Source organism: Chelonia mydas, chromosome 5, assembly GCF_015237465.2.
Source record: "Chelonia mydas isolate rCheMyd1 chromosome 5, rCheMyd1.pri.v2, whole genome shotgun sequence".
Taxonomy (NCBI): Eukaryota; Metazoa; Chordata; order Testudines; family Cheloniidae; genus Chelonia; species Chelonia mydas.
The window spans coordinates 12,641,646-12,669,114 of NC_051245.2; the positions used below are offsets into that span (position 1 = coordinate 12,641,646).

The following is a 27,469-nucleotide window of genomic DNA, read 5'->3' on the forward strand; positions in this document are numbered from 1 at the left end:
ACCAGTTCCTGCAGGATGGATCCCTTTGGTGTGTCATACTATCTCCCCCTTCCCCTTCCTCCCCCCTTCCTTCATTACCCAACCAAAGGCTAAGTGTGTGGGGTTTTGGGGTTTTTTTTTCTTCCCTCCCCCCTTTTTCATAAATGGGCAGACAGAGTCGATGGCTCCTTGAATTTGTGCTGCCGGTTTCCCTTTCCAGCCTGGAACAGGTGGGGAGCTTCCAAGAGAGAAGGGGGAGAATCACGTGAAATAGCAGGGAAGAGTCTTGTTCCCTTCATGCTCAGTTAGGCAGGGAATGCAGCTTCCCTGGCATTGCTCGGAGGAAGCTGCTGCCTTGTTTTTTCTTCTTCTCCTGTGAAAGGGTTTCCCCTGGGATCCTTCTTCTCCCTTTCCCAGGTTTCTTTCCCCCTTCCCCACCACATACATTTCTTCTCTTGCTTTTGATTTACATAAACCCATGCAGAAGGGGGGTGGGAATCTGCTGAAATCTGGAGATTGGCTTCTTCCTGGTGGGTCTTATGATCTTCCCTGCACCAAAAGCCCCGCTGTATTTTCAGGATGTCATTTACACGAGACCCCTGCCTGGGGTTAGTATTGAGCTAGAGCACCCCAGGAGGAGCCCTGGGGGGAGATGATTGTGTTGCAGGCAGGAGTGGTCTCTCCAAATGCTGCTCGGTGTGCAACCTGCAGTTTGCTTCCCTCCTTGCACTGCCCCCACTCTACAAGCTGAGGGGGAAGAGGGGAGGGGTTGTGACCATGCCTTTCCACACACCCCCTTTTTGGTGACTTGCTACCAAGGAGGTGGGGGGGAGGCCGAGATAAAGCAGTTCATATGCTTCGCAGGGTTGCTATTGCAGGAAGTCCCTGCTAGGCCGCACAGGGAGCTGATGGCACAGCTGAGCAAGGCCCATCAGGGGTCCATACCTGGGCCCGACTGGAGCTTTTATTTCAGATCAAGGGAATGCCCCTGGGGACAGCACAGTGTGTGCATCTCTTCAGGAGCAGACTGCATGAGAATGGCAGCTGCTTTTATAGGAGGATGGGGAGAGATGCTCCTCCAGCAGTTCAGGGGCCCTGCTCTTCTATGCCCCCATCTGCATGAAGCAGAGAGGGGCTCCTAGGAAGGAAGCTGCTGGTGCCAGCTGAGGTTTTTGTGAGCAGGGCTAGGAGGCTGGGCCACTACTTTATTCCCAGCTGGAGTCTGGGGGCTACAGCCAGCTCTGAGCTGCTGGACTTTTCATAGACTGGGAGGCTCCCACTGCCTGCTTTCTCCATCTCGCCTGCTCCCATGCCGGGGAAAGCAATGGGCATCTTGTCTCCCTCTCCCTGCTCTCCTAGGGGAATAGGCAGAGCCGAGAAGAGCCCAGAGCTGCCGCAGCAAGGCCGGTGGAGCCCTGCAGAGTTGTCAGGCTGCAGGGGAGGGACTGAATTAACTGTATGGAGGAGAAATGGAGAGGTCTGGCCGGAGTAGGGTCAGCCTGTCTTGGTTGCATAGTGAGGGGAACGCTGAGCCCAGAGATCACCCCTCTTTCGCCAGATCCCTCCTCCCCATAGCACCCTGAGAAACTCCAGCTGGGAACCTCTCCCCAGACCCACCAATCCCAGAGCAAACAGAGCAGGGACCCCTCCCCCTCTGTAACAGGTTACCCAAGAGCTGTATTTAATTGACCCAGTGATGAAATGCTCTTAAAAGCAGGTTTTCTGGTTTTTTAAAAAAATGATAATGCTGTAATAGTGCATCGAACCACGGGCGTTCCGCATTTCGCTCACACACTATGATGTATCGCGCTGGCAGGTTTGAAGGTCGAGAGGTCTGGTGCCTGATGCAGAGTGTAATCCAAGTGTGCGGTCAGAGATGGGTTGAGGAGGCATGTGTGGGAGGATGCAGCTTTCGGGTGCTGGAGTGAGAGGCAGCTTCAGGGTGCAAAGTCTGCTGCTGCCAAAATCTCGCAAGCTGCTCTCCCAAGCTTGCAGTGGGTTCCACACCTAGTGGGGAACCAGAACTGAAACCCAGGTCTCCTGCTAGGGTTGCCAACTTTCCAGTTTTACAAAACTGGACACTACATCCCCACCCCCGTTCACTCGCTTCTTTCCCCCCCCCAAGTAGTTTGCTCTCCTTGCACTCACGAGTTGCCTGCAGAGCTGGTCTGGGAGGAGCTGATGCGGAGCCTGTCAGCCTGCTGAACTGGGTCACGGCAGGGCAGAGGAAGGGTCAGTCCCTGAAGCCCGGGGCTGGAGAGAGCCAAGGCCCCGGGAGACTGAGAGGCTAGGATGGGCGGTGAGCCCGGCCACTGTCCCCGCTCCTCAGACGCTGTGTGCTGTCAGGATGCCTCCTCCTCCAGCAGCAGCTGCTCTTTCGCCCTCCTGGCGGTGGAGGCTGATTGCGGTTACTCTGGCAACCGGACTTTTGGTGTTCGGTCAGCAGTACTGACTGGACACTGCACAGGTTCCCTTTTGACTGGACTTTCTGGTCAAAAACCAGACACCTGGCAACCCTAGTGTCCTCGAACCAGCCAACCTGTCCGATCTCAAAAGCAAGGCTGGGGTGACGCTGTCCTCGCAAGGGCGACCTCCCAGGGAAAGCGCAGGAGGGCGCTGGAGGAAGTGGTGTTGGCGGTGCAGTAGAAAGCCCCCTCCCGAGGGTCGCTCTGACAGGGTGTAAAAGGGGTGCTCTGCTCAGGTTCATTTCAGTCAAAGAGCCCCTTGCACTATTCTCAGGAGCAGCTATAGGTGCTAACCCTAATGTTTTGGGTAACAGCATGCTCACTGTCTTTCCCCATATGGCTTCCACTGGTTACAGGCCTGCTTCTGCAAGATGCTCAGCGCCTCCTGGGAGGTGCTGAGTGCCACGACAACTGATGAAGTCAGCGGGAGTTGAGGGGACTCATCATCCCGTTGCAGCATAGACTTAGTGCCTTACGGGATGGAGCCTTAGGGTGCTACTTCCTGTCCTGAACTGGTGCAGTGTGTCCCGTAGGAACCCCTCTGGTGGCCTGATGGCAATTCGGAGTAGGTGTGGCTTTGTGGAACCTCCCCAGAATGCAGCAGTGCAAACGCTGTTGCCCTCCCGAGCTGGTGAATCCCACGTGGGTACAGCTGCCCTGGCTGGCAGACAGGGGTATAAATTCCACCCCTCTGTTCTAGCAGGGGCAGGCCCACGCCCATAGTTTGTACATAGCACCGTGGGGCCTGGTTGGCTGAAAGATATTGCAACATTTTTGTTCCACTTTATTTTGTAGCTCTTGACCGAGAGCTAAGAACGTTGCATGAACTTATTCTGGTCTCCTACAAGGCAAGTTATAGCTAGCATGGCAGGAATGTATAACTTGGATAGCACTCTCCGTTTGTGATTTTTACTTTTCTGACTGACTTGTGGTAGACATGGAATGGATCCGAGCATGCGCTCATCTAGAAGCTATGTTGAAATGACAGTAAGATCATCATAACGTGTTTTTTAGAAACCCCTGATCCAGTCCCTGGGGGGATAACTGCTGAGGCAAAATATTGAGTAATATAATATAAAATTATAGTTTTATAACCATACAAAATATATGGTTCCCAAAGAGGAACCATTATTGCCCTAGAAAAGCAGCGGGGGGTACTTTTTCTCTCAGCTATTTGGCCTTTTAACAGTAGACTTAATAAAAAAAAGTGCATGATAATGCAGGTCAGCGGAAGAGTGAAAGCAGGGTGTGTGAGGGCTCGGGGACAACATCAGTCTCACAGGGTCTTGAAGAGTCAAAAAACATGACATGCACCAAATTAAAATTTTAAATGGCTATTTCTCCTCTAGGCTGCAGAGTCATGACATGGATTCATTAGTGCATGGTGGAAACTTGTGAGGCTTGAGATGTAGATCCTCTTGGGGGTTCTCAGAACTAGTTCCCGGTCATTGGCTTTTTCCCCTTGTAATTAAAATCTGTTTTATCTTCCATTAGGGTGATTCAACAACAGGTTTTTTTCAAGTTAATGAGAAACCAGGGAGGCATAGAAGGGATATAATAAAACAACCCAAAGCAAGATTGTTGGCATAGTGCTGCTATTGTATATAAGAGCTGGTTGAAATTTTTTAGGGCAACAATTTTTTCCACTAAAAAATGGCCTTTTTTGAATAGAAAAGGAGTACTTGTGGCACCTTAGAGACTAACCAGTTTATTTGAGCATGAGCTTTCGTGAGCTACAGCTCACTTCATCGCTATGCATCTGATGAAGTGAGCTGTAGCTCACGAAAGCTCATGCTCAAATAAACTGGTTAGTCTCTAAGGTGCCACAAGTACTCCTTTTCTTTTTACGAATACAGACTAACATGGCTGTTACTCTGAAACCTTTTTTGAATAGGAAATTCTCACCAAAAATGTTTGTTTTTTCCAAAATTTTCCATGAAACTGGAAAATGAAGTTTAGTCTTGAGCGTATTGTTGCTCCTCTTCTGCCTTCTCCCCCTCCTCCTTTTCAGTGGCAAAATGGAGGAAGAAAGAAAAAGGAGGGAATAGAGGGAGAAAGGGAAAATGAAGTTAAAAGAAGAAGTGAATATTGTTGCAAAAAAATCAAATACAAAATCATTCATTTTTTAAATGAGTGGAACAAAAATTTCTTCAAACTCTTCCCTGAAATGTCTTCCGCATTTGTTTTTTTGATCATCTCTGCATTCATGGCGCTGCTGCATTTATTTGTTTGGTGATTCCCACCCCACCCCCCCTCCCCGCCATCAGTCTTCACTCATTTTTTCACTCCATTCTCTCCTCAATTTTCCAGCCTAATTTTTCATGGTATACTTTCCCCTCTTGCTCTCACAGTCCAAGTGGGATGTGACCCTTTTCCTTCCCTTGCAATATTCAACTCCGAATTAAACTCGAAACCCATTCCATTCTATAGGGTTTGAAATTGGCAAAGCAAGCATATCCATCCTGCAATTCATAGATTCATAGATACTAAGGTCAGAAGGGACCATTATGATCATCTAGTCTGCACAATGCAGGCCACAGAAAAAACCTCCAGGGCCTCTTCCAATCTGCCCTGGAGGAAAATTCCTTTCCGACCCCAAATATGGCGATCAGCTAAACCCTGAGCATATGGGCAAGATTCACCTGCCAGATACTACATAAAATTCTTTCCTGGGTAACTCAGATCCCACCCCATCGAACATCCCATCACAGGCCATTAGGCCTATTTACCATGAATATTTAATTACCAAAATCATGTTATCCCATCATACCATCTCCTCCATAAACTTATCGAGTTTAATCTTAAAGCCAGATAGGTCTTTTGCCCCCACTGCTTCACTTGGAAGGCTATTCCAAAACTTCACTCCTCTGATGGTTAGAAACCTTCGTCTAATTTCAAGTCTAAACTTCCTGGTGGCCAGTTTATATCCATTTGTTCTTGTGTCCACATTGTTACCAAGCTTAAATAATTCCTCTCCCTCTCCGGTATTTATCCCTCTGATATATTTATAGAGAGCAATCATATCTCCCCTCAACCTTCTTTTAGTTAGGCTAAACAAGCCAGGATCCTCACCATAAAATTATCATGAAAACGTAAGGGGATGGGATGCTGTGCCTGTTAACACTGACTGATGTCATCATGTGCTATTGAAGAATTTGTTGTTTAGAGAGTAGTTCAATAGTGGAAGATAATCAAACATTAGCCAGTTTTCTAGCAGAAAGGGAAAGTGTGTCATTCATGTATCTCTCGTGTGTAGTAACCATAAGCATTTCAAACAAAATGTCCCACTCAAACTTCCCATGACTTTAAGCTACTTTTTCTCGGACAAGGACAAAGGAACACGCCACGTTAAAGATCTACCAACCAAGCTGAGTTTGAACAAAATTGGCCCAGCTAGTTTTGAGTCATGCCTGAATGGAACATATGAGAAATGAGTCGGCTGATTTTGCTCAAACTTTTGAAAACCATTCTCTACTAATTTGACAAAACAGAGAATTTCAGCCTCAAATAAATGTCTTTGAGAAAGTTCTGGACAGTTGGGGGAATGAAGGTTGGTGTCACAACCAGGATTCGGGTAGTCAGACCTAGTCGTCAGATCAGGAATCAAGCCAGGGGTCAGAGCCAGAGTCAGAATTGGGAGTTGAGCCAAGGGTCTGAGTTGGGAGACATGGGGCAGGGATCAGGAACAAGTCAGGAAAGCAGGGCTCAGGAGTCAAGTGGGAAGGCAGTGTCCAATGTGCCAGCCAGCCAGGAATTCACCTGGCTGCGTGGACAACTTCCTTCTGGCTTAAATAGCACCGGTCGGCCTGTTGGTGGGGCTGGGTGCTGTTTCAGTCTGAACTTCCGTGGGTGGTGCCTCTGGTAGGGCTCAGATTCCTTTAGCCACTCAAAGCATGTCTGCGCTACAAAATTAAATCAAGGTCTACTTACGTCGGCATACAGCTGCTGCAGTAATTACATGCTTGTGCGTGTCTAAGCTTTGCTCCTTGTGTTGGCAGTGCGGGTCCTCACCAGGAGCACTTGCACCAATTAAGCTGTCAGCGTGGGGCATTGTGGGACAGCTTCTGAAAGTCAGCAATAGTTGATGTCAGAAACGCAGTGTCTACACTGACACTGTGTCAACCTAACTACATCGACATTGGCTCTCTGCCTCTCACGGAAGTCGGTGTAGTGGGTGAGTTATGTCGGTGGCAGCGAAATTTTAGTGTAGACACTCCCTCTGTTAGGGATTTATAATTACTCGGTGTCTTGTTGTTAGGACTTTGTGGTTATATAGAGTCTTATCATATCAAGAGGTCTTGAGGCACTTTATGAAACATCTACAACAATTGAGTAATGCCATGCACAAGTGCTTGTTAGCAATTGAAATCTTCCCTTTGAAGTTAACGAGTAGTAGCACCCCTGATGTTTTATGGCTCGGCTGCCCATTGAGAAATTGCTAAATGAAAGCAATGGCTATCTAATTTGGCCTCCCTTGGTACCGGTGAAACGTGTAAACCAAAATCACGTTACTGCAGCTGGTGTTTAGGGTTGTAATAGAGTGACCAGATCAGAGAAAGCTCAGATTAAGATTTCAAAGACAGGTCTGGAAGCTAATTTGGAATGAAACTGGCAACCAGCATAACAGAGCCAAATGTGGATATGCAGGTATGTGTGAGATCAGGCATCATGGACGCATTATACATGGCTACATTACAAATATACAGTGGCTGGTGCTCCTATCACATACACCAGAGTAACTTGAAGTCAATGGAGTTTTGGAGGAAAGTGAGAGCAGATTCAGGTCTATAGCTAGATAGCGCCATTGGGAATTCGGTGAGTAGCAATTTGTACCAGATATGGAAGAAGGAAACACTGGTCTCAACATTAGAAAGAGGGAGGAGGCGGCAAGATCTGGCAGTGTTCTTTAAATGGTCAAGAGCAGACTTCATCTCATGCAGTTCAACTCTTGCACCATAACCCAACTGAACACTGGACGCATTTAACTGTGGGGTAAGAGGCAAGCGATCGTAGCTGCTGTTGAGATGCCGAAGCCTTGATATTGACTAGGCACGTAGACTGCATAGAGGTTGCAGAAGGAATATTATGGCTAATTTTAACGTAAATCTGTGCCTTTGGCATCTGAATGAAATGTAAAGCTATGTCGATAGATCAAATTGCAGAGGGAAAGCATGTGCAGATTAAAAGCAGGGGACTGAGGACAGACCCTGTGAAATACCCAAGACAACTGATTCACCAGAGGAGATGAAGTTGTTGAGAGACACATGAACTGCTTGTGATTGGCCTGCAAGAAAGAAAGCGTTCCACTCAAGCCAACAGATGTCATCAGGCATTTGAGGAGAATCACATGTTGAGATGTGTCAAATGCAGCTGTGAAGGATGACAAGAAAGACAAATGTAGAAGGCAGCTCGCTAGCAGTAGTTAGAAAGAGGCTGTTGACAATCTGAACCAGGGCACTCCTGGGGATTTTGCTGGGCTCTCCAGCCAGTCCAGAAACATGTAACCAGGCTGTTAAGTGATTGTAGAAGATGACGATTATTTATGTTCTGTTAGCACCTACAGGTCCCTGCTGAGACTGGGGTTCCATCATGCTATGCACTGTACACACAGAGTGAGTGACAGTCCTTGTCCCAAAGACCTTATACTCTCTAAATAAACAAGGCAATCAAAAGGTGGGATGGGAAACTGAGGCACAGAGAGATGGAAATGAAGGTCACACAGCATATCGCTGCTAGAGCTGGGAATGGAACCCAGCCTCGTGAGTACCAGTCCACTGGGAAACCCTGCCTCTCAAGCAGACGGGGCTTTAGCCAGAAAGGGGAGATAGGAGTCTCATTCACCACTGTGTAAGCTGGTAAATCTCCATTGATTTCTATGGACCCTGCCCCCACTAAAACCACCTGTGGATCAACTGTGACCTTCCAGCATGGCAGAAACCTGAAAATATTGGAAATCTCATAAAAGGGCTTAACCTCATGAAATTTTCAGCATATTGCAGACTAAGACGGCTCAGCTAATGATGAGTGAATCTGATGTAACCATACGCATTTTCAGATTTTTCTCTCTGGTTGGTTGTGTGTGAACTTTTTACTTTTAAAGCATCCACTGAATGCATCCAATGAAGTGAGCTGTAGCTCACGAAAGGTTATGCTCTAATAAATTGGTTAGTCTCTAAGGTGCCACAAGTCCTCCTGTTCTTTTCACTTAAGTTAGTGTCCCCGTGGCATGTTTAACATAAAGAGATCAAATTCCAAGGGAAACGGTGACTGCCTCTCTGTTAAGTAATGAACTCACTGATCAAGGTGTAATAAACTAGCCTCACCTAGTTGGAATGAATTACTTGCATTTCTAATCAGTTTTCAGCCTGCTGCTGAACCAGGATTACTCCACAGAAAGGGCTTCATTGTGGTAAAAGAGTTAATCGAGTTGAGCTCCCCTTCTAAAATGCTAAAGGTAGTAATGGTAGTTCTCCAGGATCGTGCAGAACAGTGGCTCTCAACTTTTCCAGACGACTGTACCCCTTTCAGGAATCTGATAGGTCTTGCATACCCCCAAGTTTCACCTCACTTTAAAACGACTTGCTTACAAAATCAGACATAAAAATACAAGTGTCCAGCACACTATGACTGAAAAATTGCTGACTTTCTCATTTCTACCATATAATTATAAATCAAATGGAATATTAATATCGTACGTCCATGTCAGTGTATAGTCTATAGAGCAGTATAAACAAGTCATTGTCTGTATGAAATTTTAGTTTGTACTGCCTTGCCAGTGCTTTTAATGTAGCTTGTTTTAAAACTAGGCAAATATCTAGATGAGTTGATGTATCCCCTTGAAGATCTCTGCGTACCCCCAGGGGTACACGTACCCCTTGTTGAGAATCACTGCTGCCGAACACTAGAATATTATTACAAATCTGCAGCCCTCAAGGAACTTTAGGGTCGTCTTTATGCTGCACACTTTGGTCACTCAGAACTTCACAGCAAAAGATCTCCAGCTATCCACGCAATCTTCTAGGAAACACAAGGAAATGCAAAAAAAACCCAACAAAAAAACCTAAAAAAAAAAAAAAAAATGCAGAAATAACTTCAGTGAGTTAGGTGGGGTTTTTTTTGTTTGTTTTTTGTTGTTGTTTTTTTAAAGACCCCTCCTCAGCTCCTCCTTGTACCTCTTCAGAAAACAACTTTTGTCTTTATGTATCACAAAAAGGGGACAAACTTCATTTTAATTTCCTGTTCCGTTCACCTTTAACATACAGGGTTTGAAAGGAAAACTCACCCTGGCGACTATAAACCAGTACGCAGTATGTGAGATGCTGACTGCTGCCATGCTAGGTTCCCTAGTGCTGTGCTTCTCTGCCCAGAAATTGGGTGAAAACTTTAAAAGCAGAATCAGCCTCCCTCCCTCTGAATTTAACAGCCATAAAATGGCAAACAAGGGCTTGCAAACAGTCATCTCTGCAGTAGTCAGATCAGCTTAATCCATGTCATGCTGGGAGATGGCATCTGCATTAGTGCTAACGTCCAGCATGCTGGTGCTGCATAGCAGGGTTCAAAAGAGTTAAATACGAGTTTGTAACTAGAATCTGATTTTCTTTCAGATCAGAAAAATTAAATAATCCAGATTAATAGTACATATATATTCTGAGACTGGTGACTGCTTAAATTTTTCAGATGTATCCAGATGTATGCTATGGATAAACTAAGCATGGATTAAAGAGGCCTCCAACTGTTGTAAAAACCAGGGTATTGGTGCAAGTTAGGACAAAGCAAATCCTAGAAAACAATATAGCGAAAAACCCAACAACAATGGCCTGATGAAGGTAAAGAATTGAAAGTAAAGTAAATAGGAACAGAAAAGCTCCTTACTTTGTCATTCATGCAAACTGTAACCCAGAATGCTTTACAGAGCTAAATAACACAAAGCCTGAATTAATAATCAACACAGTAATTACTGCCTAGGAACCCCAGTCCTGGCCCAGGACCCTACTGTGTGAGGTGCTGTACAAACACAGAACGAAAGACGGTCCCCACTGAGGTGATACAGGCTGGCAGTGCTGGCAGAGAGGTCAGGTGGCTCAATGGCGCAATAAGGTATTTGAGCTGAAAGATTGGGCAGAGCCAACCCACAAAGGGCCTCTACTATAAAGACAAATGGTTTGTGTTTATGGTGGAGAAGGGGGAGTCAGTGGCTGGACATAAAGAGTGGTGACTGGCATTGGGCCAGACCCACAGCCCCTCTGCACATTGGTGCTGCTGCAAGATGAGAGGACTGCACCGTTTGCTCTGCCTCACATGCGGGACAAATGTTTCCTCCTAGGGCAAACTCTTTGTTTACTAATTATCTTACAGTGCCCCAGAGTGAACCAGACACCTCCCACTGCAATTGAGAAGACGCAGTCCCCACCCCAAAGCCCAGTCATTCTAGCTTAATCATGATAGAGGGCATGTCTACACTACACAGTAAGGCTCTGACTCTGGTTTGAGCCCAAGCTCTGTTTCCGTCCACACACAAATCAATCTGACTCGGGTCAGCAAGCACTCAGGACCTGGGTCCTAGGACCCTGCTAGAGGGATGGATCAGAGCCCCAATGCCACTGTGACTCCATTCCAAGCCCTGTGATTTTGCAGTGTGGACATAGGTCAAGCTGCAGATCTGAGTCAGAAGGTCTGCGTAGTGCAGTATGGACATGTTAGCATGGTTGTGAGACCCAGGTCCAGCTGCTGCAAGCCCAGGTTTACAATGCAGTGTGGACGCTCAAGTGTGGGTTTGGAAACATCGAGTCCACAATCCCGTGTCCCATAGACGTAGGTTTACAATGCAGAATAGATTTACCCACAGTGAATGTGGGCAACAAAATGGAAGGACACAATGAGGGAGAAAGGCTGGAGTTAGGGCATTAGGATTGCCTGGAGGCACCAGCAGAAGCTAGTGCACAGCACAATGGAGCAAAATCTTTTTTGTACTTACTTTGCAGCCAAATGCAAATGAAGAGGAGGATTTATTAATTTGTATTACCATAGCGCCTACGAGCCCCAGATATAGCCCAAGACCCCATTATGCTAGGTGCTGTACAAACATAAGATTAAAAGATAGTCCCTGTCCCAAAGAGGAGAGGAGCAGATGCAAATAAAGACATGTAAGCTCATGTGGGAAGCTGCACCACTATGGGTCATGAAGCATGGTCTCCAAAGGGCAAGGAGAGGTAGCAGGAGCCTTGCATGTCAGTGTCCCTGTCAGAACCTTTTGCTTGATTCTTTCTCTCCCTTCTCATACGCAGTAGGGTGTCCTGGGAAGAGCAGCATCCTCTGGTATCCCATTAACTCTGTGTCCCCTCTCCCAGCAGGGTCTGCCTCATGGTGGAACTTCATCCCTTTGTTCTTTTCCCCCTGGAACCCTGCGGTGTCTGATCCACCAGGGTATTGTCTCCAATCCACATTCTTGAGGCATGTCTGAACTTGTCCCTCCTGGGGTTTCCTCCTCTGGGAATCTGCCTGTATAAGAAATCTGTCCTTTCCCATTACAGTGACCTCCTAGCAGACTTTGTGAGGCTACAAACACATAGACAAAGACAACTAATGTGGTCAGATGTGTTCTCCAGTCACACCTCTAAGCCAGCGTAAACAGGAGCAGAGCTACAGCATGGCAGATAGACTGAAGCATTTAGCTGTAAGGCTAATAACAAAGGGCTATAGATATATCGAAATGAAATTGGAAAAAGAGCCGGCGGTGGAGGAGTACAGGAAGGATGATCCAGATGGCCGGACCTGCAGAGGGATGGGACTCTTGCAGCAATGGTGGGAAGGCTGTGTGACTTAAGCCTTTTCTACATGGGAAGGTTTTACCAGTTTTACGGCTGTAGTTATACTGACATAACCCCCCTTATGGACACTTAGCCAGTACAATAGTAGCTTTTTTGGCATAGCTTAAACCCCTTCCCAAAAGACTTAAGCTAAACCAGAATAAAGGCACTCTTAGCTTTGTTCTACACTAAAAAAATTAGGTCAGCCCAGCTATGTCGCTCAGGGGTGTGTAAAACTGACCCCCCCGCCATAGTTAAACCTACCTAACCCTTGGTATAGACAGCGCTAGGCCAATTAAAGCATTCTTCTGTCACCCTAGCTACAGCCTCTCTGGGAGGTGGATTACCTACGCCGAGGACATGGGAGAACCCCTCCTGTCAGCATAGGTAGTGTCTACACACCGAAACGCTGCAGCTGTGCCTCTGTAGCATCTCAAATGTGGACCAGCCCTGATTCCGCCGCTGTGCCACTGGTGAACCCCATGCCATGTGCACAGACGTGAGCCCAGCTTCACTGCAGATTGCAGCACCGCAGAGAGCAGGCATCAGGGCACAGGACAGGTCATCGGAGAGAGATGGGCTAGGCAGTTCTGCTCCTGCAGAGTGCTTCTGTGCTTTCCCTTGCTGCATTAGGGGATGTGCAGGCTGCTTCCTCCATGAGGAAATAGGACAAGGTCACTTTTCATTCTCTTCAATCCCCCCTTGCATCTCTACAGTGACCAGCTCAGCCTGGAGAGGGCTTGGGGTGGGGAAGAGAAGGCAAATAGATATGGCCTTTTATGGCCATCATATTTTCTCTTATTACAAACCTCCTGTTTTCTAGGGTAAAAAATTATCTGAGAAAATGCTGAGTAAACAAGGAAAATCTCTGCCAAAGATGCCAAACTGTCTAGATCATGAGTCTGAAAGTAACAATCCCCAAAAACCCGACAACCCAGAACAGTAGCCCTGTTTGTAAGATACTACTTAGGAGCTTTCCCACCCACCCACTTACACAAGTTACAAAGCTACTAATTAAATGAGGGTAGATTGGGTTTGGTTCCCCCCTCTCCCCCACCCCCCGCTGCTTTGAAACTGAAAACAAATCAACTGAGTTGTTCATTATGAATTCCTGGGTGCTCCTATGATGTGTTCTTATGGAAATTTCAGCTTGGTTTTTTCGCATCTGGGATAGACTGGAACTATTTCAGGTCAATGATATGCCAATTAATAAGTCCCCAAAGTATGTAGGGCATCAACACAATAGATCATAATTGTGTATTGTGTTAAGAATTCATGGTGGGGTTTTTTTTAAAAAACCTCCACCCTTTTTAGGGCTTGATCTAGCTTTCACTGAAGTCTGTGACAGTACTCCCATTGTCTTCCACGAGGACAGGATCAGAGCCTTCATTATATATATTTTCCAGTTTTAGACCATCCTAAGCAATTGTCAGTGGTAACAGCCTAGACAGTGAGTGTTTTGTTAAGATTATTACCGTTGTATAGAGGAGCACAATGGATTGATGTTATTGGAAGGGCTGATATACATATGTTGCTGATAGGGAAAAAATTGTGAGTTCTCTTTCCAAATAAAATCTCTCTTAGATGCAATAATACAATTGCAAAGGAAACAAACCCATGAGATCAATCACAAAAACCTATGTTTAGGAAAGACTAAAGGGCTTTCCTAAACCAACAACAGGACAGAACTGTATTTCAAAATTAAGGCTGAAAATCCAGACAGACACTTTGGTCTTAAACTGCTGCTGTATTCCGCGCCCCCCCCGGGTGCAAGGGGGTGAATTCAGGACAGAATAGCTACCCGGGTTTTCCACCTTAATGCCTAATATCTTTGCTTTTGTGGATTATAAATGAAAGCTGAAACGCCAGTGCAGCTTAAATGCTATTTAAAAATAAATGTATCATAGTTAAATGGCATGTTTGCAGGGATGTTTCAGTGATTCAGAAAGGGACATTTTGCCTGTGGAAGTCTAGTACAGACGAATCACACTAGCATTCCCATTTTTAAAGGGTGGATTTACTTATCCTAAGGGGGACAAATATATCCCTTTTCATATAAATACATTCAGAATAACCTGGCATGGGTGTGTGTGCGTGTGATTTCCTGTGTGTGTGTGTGTCCACTGAATTCAGTAAATGTTATTAGAGAGTCATTAATGATCTGCAGGATGGTGTGGATTGCACCCTCAGCAAGCTTGCAGATGACACTAACCTGGGAGGAGAGGTAGATACATTGGAGGGCAGGGATAGGATACAGAGGGCCCTAGACAAATTAGAGGATTGGGCCAAAAGAAATCTGATGAGGTTCAACAAGGACAAGTGCAGAGTCCTGCACTTAGGACAGAAGAATCCCATGCACCGCTACAGACTAGGGACCGAATGGCTCGGCAGCAGTTCTGCAGAAAAGGACCTAGGGGTTACAGTGGACGAGAAGCTGGATATGAGTCAACAGTGTGCCCTTGTTGCCAAGAAGGCCAATGGCATTTTCGGATGTATAAGTAGGGGCATTGCCAGCAGATCGAGGGATGTGATCGTTCCCCTCTATTCAACATTGGTGAGGCCTCATCACTACAAGAAGGCCCCACACTACAAGAAGGATGTGGAAAAATTGGAGAGAGTCCAGCGGAGGGCAACAAAAGTGATTAGGGACTGGACACATGACTTATGAGGAGAGGCTGAGGGAACTGGGATTGTTTAGTCTGCGGAAGAGAAGAATGAGGGGGGATTTGATAGCTACTTTCAACTACCTGAAAGGGGGTTCCAAAGAGGATATATCTAGACTGTTCTAAGTGGTAGCAGATGACAGAACGAGGACTAATGGTCTCAAGTTGCAGTGGGGGAGGTTTAGGTTGGATATTAGGAAAAACTTTTTCATGAGGAGGGTAGTGAAACACTGGAATGCATTACCTGGGGAGGTGGTGGAATCTCCTTCCTTAGAAGTTTTTAAGGTCAGGCTTGACAAAGCCGTAGCTGGGATGGTTTAGTTGGGGATTGGTGCTGCTTTGAGCAGGGGGTTGGACTAGATGACCTCCTGAGGTCCATTCCGACCCTGATATTCTAAGGTGGGTGACGTAATACCTTTTATTGGACTACTTCTGTTGGTGAAAGAGACAAGTGTTAGAGCCACATAGAGCTCTTCAGACCAGGATGCCTCTTGGGACCAACACAGCTACAATACCATTGCAAAAAAACAATGGTACATTTTATTGGCACCATAAGGGAAACAAGTGACGCCTAAATTAAATACCATACAGTACAATCAAGTATGTACCCAAGATAGGTCTTCAGCACAGTCATGGGTTTCTAAACCACTGGCCAAAATTTTCAAACTTGTCTGATCAAAAGTTAGGCATCTAGTTTCTTATTTGGACCCCTAAATAAGGTCCTGATTCTGCAAGTGATTCTGTGTGGGTGGAGGCCCGAGGACTTGTGAAGCCCCTTGAGGTCAGTTAGGAGTGGAAGAATGGTCTCCAGGTTAGGATGCTTACCTAGAACTTGGAAGACATAGATACAAGTCTCGGTTCCATCACAGACTTCCTGTGTGATGTTGGTCAAGTCGCTTAGCCTCCATGTGCCACTGTAGAACGGGGATAACACTTCCCTGCTTCACAGGGATGTTAGGAGGAGAACTACATTAAAAACAGTGAGGAGCTCAGACACTACGGTAATGGCATCCTTGTAAGTGTTAGAATGCGGCTCCAGGGGGATTCAAATAGTCACTTGCAGGATTGTGGCCTACTTTTCAGAGGCGCTGCTGAGCTCTTGTTATTGGCTCAAGAGTTCAGCACCTCGGAAAACCAGGTGACACAAAAGCTATGAAAGAAACATGATTGGCCCATGAGGAGGGGGAAAGTGGCTATTTGGGAGGTTGCTTATGTCCGTGTAGCCACCCTCACCCTCTTCAATTCATCCCTGAAGGTGTGTAGGGAAAAGCGGGCAAGCGGGGTGGAGGAGCAGCATTAAGTGGCACATTCCCTGGTCCCAGACCTCTGGCTAAGCACACACAAAATTAATTCTGCTCGAGGGAGCTTTTACTTCCAGTATACACCCGTGGCAGGATCCATCCACTTGGGGGCCAGCTTCCCTATGGATCCTGAGCCCTCCAGCATCTGTTTTGTCCCCACCCGCTTTGCACCTGCCAATGGAGCTATGGGGTTTTTGCATTAATGTATTTCCTTCTGAGTACTTTTTGCAGGAAGGAAGCATGTGGTATAGTATTATTCATGCCAGGATTGAAATTGCACAGCAGTGGAGTGGCATTTTTTTGTATTTATCTTATAGGTCTGTACTGCTTTCTGATGGAGGGAGTATGTGTTGCTTTTAATGAGGTGATACCAGGGGCACAATACATGGTTTTAGATATCGATCGGTAGGAGGAACTGTCCTAGTTTTATTCTCCACTGCTGGTGGCAGTGTTCCTGTGTACACACGCTACCTGCTTGCAGAATTGCTGAAGGTTTTCTCCCAGGGTTTTGCTCCATTCTGTAGTCTTGAGTTAGAGCTGACTTTGTTCCGACCAAGTGACTAGTTTGACTTGTACTGTCACACAGGCTTTTAACCTGGTCAAAAAATGTCAGTTGTTTTTCATGGGAATTTTTTAAAAAAACTAGGTGTGATTTTTTTTATTGTTTTAGCTGCTGCAGGTTTTTGGAGGAAAAACTGAAGCCAAATATGATTTTTTTTAAATAAAAATGTGTGTGTGTTTGTGTGTTGGGGGGTGGGGCGGGGAGGGGTTGGTCAAAATGTTCAGTCTTCCAGGGGGGAAGAGAGAGAGAGAGAGAGAGAGAGATTGCATTGGTTGGAAAGAATGGAAAATGGCTTGGTGTGGGGAAGGCCATTTTCAACCAGCTTGAAGTGGCTTGTATTTATCCGATGAAGTGAGCTGTAGCTCACGAAAGCTTATGCTTAAATAAATTGGTTAGTCTCTAAGGTGCCACAAGTACTCCTTTTCTTTTTGCGAATACAGACTAACACGGCTGTTTCTCTGAAACCTGTATTTATCTAGTGGTTTCTTTATCTGGTGGCATCCATGGAAAGTTGTTTGGTTTTTTTGCAGTGCTTATATGTAGCTGGTCTGAAACCTCCTGATGCATTTATTATGAGGCCCAAGGGTGAACAATTTCGGGTGTCTGTTTTCTATGTGGATTCTGTGTGTCTGTACAGTTTCCAGATTTTACCATTCTGGATTGCTACATTTTGTTCCTTTTAACTTGGACTATGTTCTTTCCAGGTCTCTTCAATTAGTTCCACTAACATCAGATTTTACAAAGGAAAAAACTAACTTTTTTCTACTATAGCCCCAGTCAGGTTATGTGCACTGTTTCTTTAAATTGGTAGCAGGAAACCAGACCACAGAGAGACTTTTTGGGAAAATCTCTAGCCCTGAAGTTCTACAGTGAAGCAAAGAGAAACAGAATACCTTTAGGGGCAATACAGTTGTGTCCTTATTTTCATAAAGTTCCTGGTTCAGGGTTAGAAGAAAGGGACTACTGTGATTCTTTCATTGTCACATGAGCAATGATTTACTCTTCTGCAGCATGTTGTGGTGCATGTAGCACAGACTGGCCTCAAGCAGAGATCAGACAGTATTTTAAAATAGAGGTTTCCTTCATTTTCTTGTTAGTTTATGGCAATCAATGTCACGCCATTGCTCTTACACTTTTTGTCTTGTTCAGTAGCATATTATTTTCCTGTTAGTTGTATATTTAAGGGTTGTCTTGCTGTTGTTGTTAGGACTCTGTGCAGGACTTTAGGGTTGAAATGGACACCTTTGAAGGAATGATGATATCCTTGCTATAGAATGTTTAAACTATCCTATAGAATTGAATAGTGACTTTTATCCCTGTTATAGGATTCTATAGACTGGCTTAGAAATTCTACAGAGAGAATATTATTCTCTGCTCACTCTGTAGGACTTTCCATAAGCATATGTGCAGGGTGCCAGTATATGTCTGACTCTGTGTGTGTGTGTGTGTGTGTGTGTCTGTATAGGGTATTCCCCTTTGTCTTTGAGCGGTTGGGAGTGTGCATTTATATGTATATCTATATGAGTTGGGTACACATATATGACTGTATGTGCAATGTGCATGTTTATGGGTCACTGTCTGTGTATCTCTGCTCTATCTGTGAGTGTAGGATGTATGTAGTGTATATGTTGTGTGCCTCTGTCTGTCTGGGTGCATGCATAGCGTACATATTTGTGCCCTCTCTCTGTGTGTGTCCATGCCTGTGTGTGTGTGTGTGCATACCCTTCTGTACATATTTGTGTAGATTGTGTATATGCTGTGTATATGCCTGATTGTGTGTCTTTTATATGTATCTGTCCGTGCCTTAATGGAGAAGACATATAGAATGTAACAGGAATTAAACCAATAGAGATACTTAATAGGATTCTACAGAAATTACTCTGAAAAGCTACAGGATTTAATAAAGAAATTTGTGTAGTTTTCTTAACCATTCTGTAGAGTTCTATAGCAGGGTTATCGTTCTCTCAACTTCGATAGGACTTTTTTATACTGGTATGATCTGAGTCTGTGTTCATATGTTGGGCATGTTGATGTCTCTGTATATTTTTGTGTCTCTTGATGTATGTATAGACCGTATGTTTGTGTATGTGTGCCTATGTATGTCTGGGTGTGTATGTGCCTTTGTGGACGGTTGGCATACAAGTGCCTGTGTGTGTGTCTTTGTATGTAGGATGGGTGAGCCAGATATTTAAAGGTAGTAAGGTGCAAGCTGCATCTTTGGGCATCTAAATACCTTTAAAAATCTGGCCCTGTATATGCGTACTGCATGTTTCTCTCTGTCTCTGTGAGTGTGCGCACACACATGATTCTCTGTGGCTAGGGTGTGGAGCATATGTGATGTCTGTGTAGCTCTGTGTCTCTGTCTGAATCACTACATGTGTCTCTGTGGGTGTGTGCATGCACATATCTCTGTGGTGGGGGTGGAGGGTGCATGTGTTTCGCAGCGAATCCCGCTGGCCAGGGTGTGTGTGAGAGTGTATCTGCATGTCCGTGGGTGTGAAATCCCCCCCCCCCCCAGCCTTCCAGACCCTGGCCCCAATTTGCTTCCATCTCCTTGTTTGGAGGCAGCTTAGCCAGCAGGACCCAGGGCAGGTTCCAGCCCAGCCCCAGCCCCTGATTGGGTCTCCTCCCTGTCACAGAGACCCAAGCTGGAGATAATAATAATATATATATATATAAAAAAAAAAACCCAGCAAGAAAGAACCAACCACCCCCTCCTCCCAGGCCTCCCTCCCATTGGCTGCCCTTCCCTTTGTGTGCCAGGCAGCTGCAGTCCCAGCTCCACATTTGAATGTATATAGGGGATTGGAAGGGACCATTTCCATGGGCCATCTGTCTCCCAGCCAGCAGCAGCCCCGCTCCCACCTCCACCCAGGAGCAGCACAACAAAGGGACCGCAGCCGCGGCAGCAGGCAGGCAGGATGGTTCTAGTCCACGTCGGCTACCTTGTGCTTCCAGTGTTTGGCTCTGTACGAAACAGAGGTATCGCTTTATCCTTCGGGGCTTATTCTCGGTGGCGGGGTGTGTGTGTGTGTGTGGTTTAAAGGCACGATCCTTTGGTTTCTCTGGAGGGTTCCCCCCTCCCCAGCCCCCCACCCCGCCACCCACTCCTGGCTCCTCGTTGTCTCTCTGTCTTGCGGGTCAGCTGCAGGAGGGCGGTGGGGGGGAAGGAAAGAAAGAAAATCCAGCAGCCGAGCTGGTGGGATGATTTCAAGATTCTTCTCTTTTGGGTTCGGGGAGCCTCCTTCCTTTAAATCGGATCATCTGCCCCCTGCTTTCCACCTGACAAATCGAGCTCTCGGGTGGGAAGCCAAGCCCAGACCTGCCTCGCTCTATGCCCAGATGGGGTAGGGGGGCTAAAAAAAAAAAAGGATATTTCTTTTTGATTTTGTGCATTCAGTAGGTAGCGATTTTATTTTGTGTTCTTGGCGTGTGTGTGCCCTGTTTACCCATTGATCTGTGCTTTTATTATTATTTATTTCCAAGCCGAGGTCTCTCCATAGCTTATCTCCACCCTCCCCCCACTCTCTTGGGACCCGAGAGCATGTTCACCCTCTCTTAACCTTTCTTTTTTGTCCCTTGCTGTTTCTTCTGTAATGGACTAAAATAGCTTTGGAATTAGCCTACCGTTTTTAGGGGGCCCTTTATTTCTTTTTCTTGTTGGACATTCCCCCCACCCCCCACCCCTCGCCTCCCATCTCCTGTAATTTGTCCTCTTCTCTTTGGGGATTCGAATTGTAATGTTGGCTCTGGAGAGCAGCACATCAGTCCGCAGCTCCATGGTGCTCTTATTGCTCAGAGAGATTTTTCAGAAAAAGCAGCGTGATGATGACTTTTCACAGAGATTTAATATGGGATGTGTATGGCCCTTGCATATTTTTTCCACCTCCCCTCCTTCCCATCCACTCCACATTCTGCTACAGACAATGGACTTGGACCTCCCCCCACCCCCTTTCTCCCTCATTCCTTCCATTTTCTTTCTATCAAAATCAGGATGCATTTAGAGTCATTATTATTTCTAAATCAGCCTCTCTCTCTGTCTCTCTCTCTCTCTCCTTACATTTCTTTCCCTGGAACTGTTCCCCCAGCCTGACCTCCCACCCCTTTTGGCCTATTGTTGGTCAAGTCCCTATAGTTTTATTTATATATAAAATAAATTTCCTCGTAAAGATGATGCACTGCTGTAATTACCATTGAGATCTTGGTCACTGGGGACCCAATAAAAGATGGGTTAAAATCTAGCACAATTAGACTCAGTCCAGATTCTGATCTCAGTTTACACTGCTATAAATCCAGAGTAACTCCACTGCACACTGCACACTGCACGGATGGCTTCAGATGCACTGATTTACCCCCAGTGTGACTGAGATCAGAATCTGGTCTTTCCTTTCTTGCTGTTGCCCAACCACTTTAAATTTTATTTCCCTTTACTGTATGTGTACATATGACCCAGGTTGAACATAGTGGCATTGTTAACTGCAGTCTCTATTGTGATGATGGGATGATGACATTTTGCATTTATCAAATCTTTATTTTTTTTTCTTCATTGTGTAGCACAGTGAATGGTCAACTTGCTGCTGTGTGCTGTAGCCCTCTGCCTCTGCATTTAGCTGTATTGTGACACCCCTCTCTTAACCATTTCCTGTATCCATCCGAGGAAGGCATTGATATTTAAGCTGCAGTATCCCCTCTCTATGGGCTGTCTGTCAATTTCAAAAAGGCTTAGATTGATGAGATTTCTCCCTAACACTAATTTTTCCCCTCTCCCTCTCATCTGTGCAATTGTTCTTATTATTTGAGAATGTCTAGGATTTTTTTATTATATACTAGGCATGCATTAAAATAATTCAGACTGATGTTAAGCCCCAAAGTATAATTATCCTGATTAAATCATTATGATCACTAATTACACTGATTTTTAATACCATTGCTGGATGCAATTTAATGTTTTCAATTTCAAATTAGTTTTAGTGGGAGGGGAGGGGTTGTCTGCTTCTCTCCCCTAAATTTACATTTCATTTTGGGTTCTTTCATTTTACTTAAAACTGAACATACCCACAGAGAAACTGTAAATTGAGATTTGACCCATAAAAATGAACCATAAAAGACCCTGTGACAGAGGATACTAATGCTTAAACCTGAAGTCCTAAACCACAATTTTCTTGTAAAACTATTAGACAGACTGTAAGCTTAAATCTGCTCTTTTTAATTTCATTGTAGTAGCATAGAAAACAGGCCATTTCAGAATAGCTGTAGATAATAACAGCCATTTTTGTATCTTCATCTTGTTTAGCTAAGTACATTGCACTGTAAATTCCTGTTAAGTGGATTCATTTTGCTTTAGTTGGTGGATGTAGGATCTTGTGGGCTTGTTTCTAGTTATTTAGACAACCATTGGTTTGCCATCTAGAATGCCTTTATGACTAAACAAATTACAGTCAATCATAGGCAAAAATAATAATAATAAAATCTGTAATTAAATTAGCCTCACATTTAAAAAAAGGCTTTGAAAAATAGTTGGAGAATAAGATCCATGAATAAATGGGGACACTAAGCATATGAACATCTGAATAGTCCTCCACCCTGCATATTAACAAGGATTATTCAAAGACTTTGTAATACAAAGGGGTACTGCATCTTTGTACATTATATATCACACACACTCTTGGCCAAAATTACACCACTTTCAACAGCTGGCCTCCATCTGTTTCTTTGAAAGCTGAAACATCCAGTATATACAACTGCCTGTTACAGAAATGATCCAAACACTTTATTTAGTGTATATAAATTGGACACAAACATTTGATCCATTAATACTGCTCCAAAGAAGCATATTAAATGGCAATTTTAATTAAATTATTTTTTTTAAAAAGAGAGACTACTGGCAAAATGGTTTTCCATTAAACAGGGATAACATTTTCTGCTGTGCTAAATTACTTCCTGTTCTTATTTTGTGGGTAATTTTCTGTATCAAATATCCTTTGGTTGTGTATCTTCACCTTTTTTCTTGTACTAAAACTAAAGCATGGTCTGTATTTTTTTACATTACCTAGTTTCTGATGTAAATCTCTCTGTAGAGACATACCCTGCTGAAATGTAATGTGCTGTAGCCTATACATCTGCTCATTGTACGCTGCTTTTGTTCTGTTGCCCTTCCATAGCATGGTGGGCCTTGCCTTTTTGTATTGTGTGCATGATGACATTGTTACACACAATTCCACTAATACTAATATACAATCTCTCAATAAAGAAACTAGTTTTCCTATATTAACCTAGTGTGCTTTTTCTATTGCTGTTTTCCCATTTATTGTCGTATCCTGCTGTTTAGATTTTTTCCTTGCTTTCCCCATTGTAAGATTTGAGTGAATGAATTTTTCAGTACCACAGATATGGGGGTCTTTAATATTTCGATCCCATATCTATATTCAGCATTAGTCTGTGTATATCTACTGTACAGATACACATCCTATATTATCACTGTGCCTATGTATAGTTCTGTTTTACTTTAGAATGGCAAAAAATAAGTGTATAAACACACCCACACTCATTAATTATCAGAAGAGATTAAGGAGCCTGCTATTACTGCATTCTGATTACAAGGTTACACATTGGTCATGAGTAATGAGAGGTGCAATGCCCCAAGACGGATGAGGGAAAAAGACATTTTTATATGGCTGGCTTTATTAGCAAGAAGTAAATGAATCTGAAAAAATATTTCCCCCCTCCTTTTTATAACCCTGCCCTTTTGAATATAACTATCCTGCCCACCATTTGGTAGGAGAGGAGTCGTTAGTGCCTAGATACTATGATGACTGGCACACTATAAATACCTTAGATAGACAGCTGGGGAGCTAGAGTAGTAAATGTGTCCAAGATGCTAAGGTTATAACTACACTTCCTGCTTGCACTATAGTGTGAAAACTTGAGGTCCACTCTTTTGAATATCTGATTTGATTAACAAGTTAAATATTGACATAGAAACTCAAGTAAGTAAACATGCACTTTAAAATATATGTAAGCACACAGAAAATTTGAATTTTCTCTGCACTTTAGCCAGTAGGGGAGTTTACTGCAGATGCTATGAAATAATAATGCAGATCACCCATCTTTGGTATCTCACCAGAACCCATTAAGAGGACTGTTTCCCAGACTTGCAGGAGGGCATTATTACATAATACATTTAAAATTGATTACATGGTGGTATTTAGGTGCCACTACAAGAGACTAAGTAAAGTCAGGGCTTCCAAAAACATTTTTTTGCACTAATTGCATTTCAAAAGAAGATGGAGAAATGCAGGGTTGGGTTATTTTCCTGTAAAGTAGAGCAAAAATTCAGCAGTTGACAGTTCCACCTATCAAAATTTCAGTGCACGACAAGTAATCTTACGTTTGTCCTGTAGAAAAAGGCATGTTAGAAACAAATGAAATCAAGTGATTAAAGGAACCCACGCTACCTAAATGGTCGTCATTTGAAGAGACTCCTCATTTTGCAAGGCAGTGCTTTTTCACTTTCTCCTAGCTGTATCCTGAGTTTTTTCCTCCTCCATATTCCTTTTCCATGTATCTTAGTAATTATTTGGCCATCATGTCCCTCCTGTATGACCACACACAATATATTTCTCTGCTCCCCCTTCCGGATGTACTGTATGCTTTGGCCCTTTGTTCTTTGCTCGAGCCTATTCCAGATTTGAAAGCTTAGCTGTTTTGCTGTGACACATGTACACGTACACATATGTAAGCAGGGAGCCTGTGCTTTTTTTAAACTTGCATGAAGGGAGACATGCATGCCTGTTTGGGGCTGATCATTCTATTACATGATTTTTTTTCCCCACACAGTACAATGCAATCTTGTTCATGGTTTCAGAAAGTAAAAAATCCAACCAACCCCCTCACTCCAAATCCTACATTTCCAACCCTTGCTAACCTGAAATATGCAAGCAGCTGTCCCTTTGTTACAGATAGTGGTTTCATCATACCAAGCCACCAGTTCTTATTTTGCAAATTAGGCTAATATAGATCAAAATTGTTTGATACATTTTGAGGATAGTTTAGTAATCTAATAATACAGAAAGCTTCTGGATTAATGGGAACTCATGCTAAGCAATTTATCATCTGCATCATGTTTTGACCTATCTTGTTAGAACACGCATTCTTATGAGAGACAATATTTCTGCTTTCCCCCCAACACTTTACTAGCAAGCAGCCACAAGGCTTCCATGGTTCATAATTCATCGAATGCATCCAGAGTTTAATAATTAATACCTTTGACACTAATTCGGAAAAGACATCTGGACACAGGAGAGCCATCTTTTTCATTTCAGTAGCACAGACTGGGACCATTGGAGGCAAGCAAAGTGCTATTGTTGCTGTGGGTGTGGAAGGACTCACAATGGTTTCTTGAAAGTGTATATTTCTCTCAAGACACCCCCATGCATTAATGGGGTGTTTTAAATAACATCCTTCTATAAGAGGGGGAATGATTATCCTGACCATGGACGCAAGTGGGCCAGATTCTTAGGTAGGCTAAGGTGCCTTTACACTACTCTGGCAGCTTTAGAAGGGATTGAAATAGTTTACACTCACTTTAAGCCCTTTTATTTATGCTAGGTTTCAGAGTAACAGCCGTGTTAGTCTGTATTCGCAAAAAGAAAAGGAGTACTTGTGGCACCTTAGAGACTAACCAATTTATTTGAGCATGAGCTTTCGTGAGCTACAGCTCACTTCATCGGATGCATCCGATGAAGTGAGCTGTAGCTCACGAAAGCTCATGCTCAAATAAATTGGTTAGTCTCTAAGGTGCCACAAGTACTCCTTTATTTATGCTGCCAGAGAAGTTTCAATAAGAACCAGGCCCATCGGACCCCATCTCCTGAACCAAGCCGAGATTCTTGTCTTATTATAATCTGTACCGGGTTTTTTTATTTTATTTCAGAAATAAACATACTGGGTCAAATTATACTCTCATTTGCTGTGGCGTAAATCTGGAACAGCTCCAGCAAAGTTTAATGAAGTAACTCTGGATTTACACTGCTAAGAGCAGAATTGTGCCCACGTATGTGTAATGTTTAAAAACTAATGAACCCACTTCCAAATTAAAAAGCAAAAGAAACCAAAGTATAAATGGACTTGTGAGAGGCATGCGGTTAAAAATCCAACCCACGGCCTAATCAGCCGTGAGTCAAGTGATTAGGGTTCAATCCTGCCAGGTGCTGCTGTGCACAGCAACTCCTGGAGGCTGCTGAGTGCCCTGTGTGTGGATTTCCAAGAGAACTGTGGATCCTCACAACCTCTGAAACCAGGCCTCGTTGATTTAGGTTCCTAACAGTAGATTTAGCTGCCTAAAATTTTTAAGGCACTAAATTTGAAGATGATAGGCTTAGTGGCTATGAAACTTAAAACCCCACAGCAAGCAGGCCAAGATCATAGCAGTAAACACAATTCCTTAATAAGTATTGGTTCTTGTAATGTTAAAAAAGCCCCATGCATTGCACCAAACATATCACTTAGCTGCACAATCTGCCTATGTGCATAAGACTCTCTCAGTGCTTGTGTGGCCCCTGTCAGAGTGGTGTTACTCTGGCTAGCTGCATACTAGTTGACTACAGCATTCAGCTCTCTCCACAGCAAATCAAGGCCTGAATCCTGCTCTGTCTGAATCCTCAATTGCCCTAGTGAATGAATAGCATCATCAGGAGATTTTTTCCATTTCAGCAATTTTTGGGTTGTCAGTCCTCTGCTGCACATAGGGTAAAATGTAAGACAAAAGGAGTCAGTGGGAGTAAACGACCCCCTCTCTCAAACGCCTCATGTATCTCACATGAAAACATTCCCTGTAATGCCATGAAGAACATGCAAAATATTAAAGGCCAACTCATTCCTCCTTCATTTTGATGGAAAGAGTGGAAAGCCCCCCACCCCAGCTAAATGCTGTTACAGTGAGTCAACCCACCACAATTGTCACCCACTTCTGCACCAGCCCTTCCAGGCCAACTCTGTGTGTTCACGGCTCTGTGATTTCAGGGGATGTGGGGAGCCAGGAGTAAGAGCATCTGCACAGCGCCACTCTCCTCCACAATCAGCTTTTTCCTCAGTCCAAAATAATGTTGATCCTGCTACCTTATCTTGCACAGACTCTCATTCCATGTTGTCAGCACCTCCTCCCCAAGGAGTTTTGGCTTAGTCATAGCCAGGGACTCAAGAGAACATAGCTCCCGAGGGAGTTCGGGGGCCCAGGGATCAGCAGAGAGGGACTAGGCCTCAGTGCACATTCCCTGACCCTCTGTAGATCTCAGAACATCCAGGGGATGGGAGGACCACAGCCCCAGCACACACAGGATGCTGTTTCCCACCTCATTTTGACCTGAGGTTTGTTCTGTGGTAGGGAAAGATCTAGGCCTAAATGTAGAGCACAGAGTTGTACGGATGTCTGACAAGCGTCACTCCACTTATGTGTATATTCTGGGGACAGCTCCTTGACCAGGCACATCCACCAAATTCACATTGTATTATTCGTATGAACAAGGCAGCAGTTTTACCATGTCTTCGTCGTGGCCTCTATCAAAAAATACGTTTACAGTGTTTTCTTCTGATGCCTGATGGGACCTGTCCCAGCAAACTAGTTTTACATGTCTAGATCCTCCGACCGCAGTCAGTGGGAGCAAGGGCTGCTCAGCGCTTTCGAAAACCAGGCCAT

General features: G+C 44.5%; 1 protein-coding gene across 2 annotated transcripts in view; it reads left to right on the forward strand.

Annotated features, from left to right (window-relative positions):
- Nucleotides 1-19,305: 19,305 nt before the first annotated feature.
- RNF165 (ring finger protein 165) overlaps nucleotides 19,306-27,469 on the forward strand; it is a 112,334-nt gene continuing 104,170 nt past the window's right edge. Inside the window, exon 1 of one of the 2 annotated variants that reach the window (XM_043547369.1) lies at nucleotides 19,306-19,758. In XM_043547369.1, coding sequence (XP_043403304.1) covers nucleotides 19,698-19,758 — 61 coding nt within the window. In that variant the 5' untranslated portion in view covers nucleotides 19,306-19,697. The remainder of the gene's footprint in view (nucleotides 19,759-27,469) is intronic. The other variant, XM_037902775.2, reaches the window with a different exon arrangement.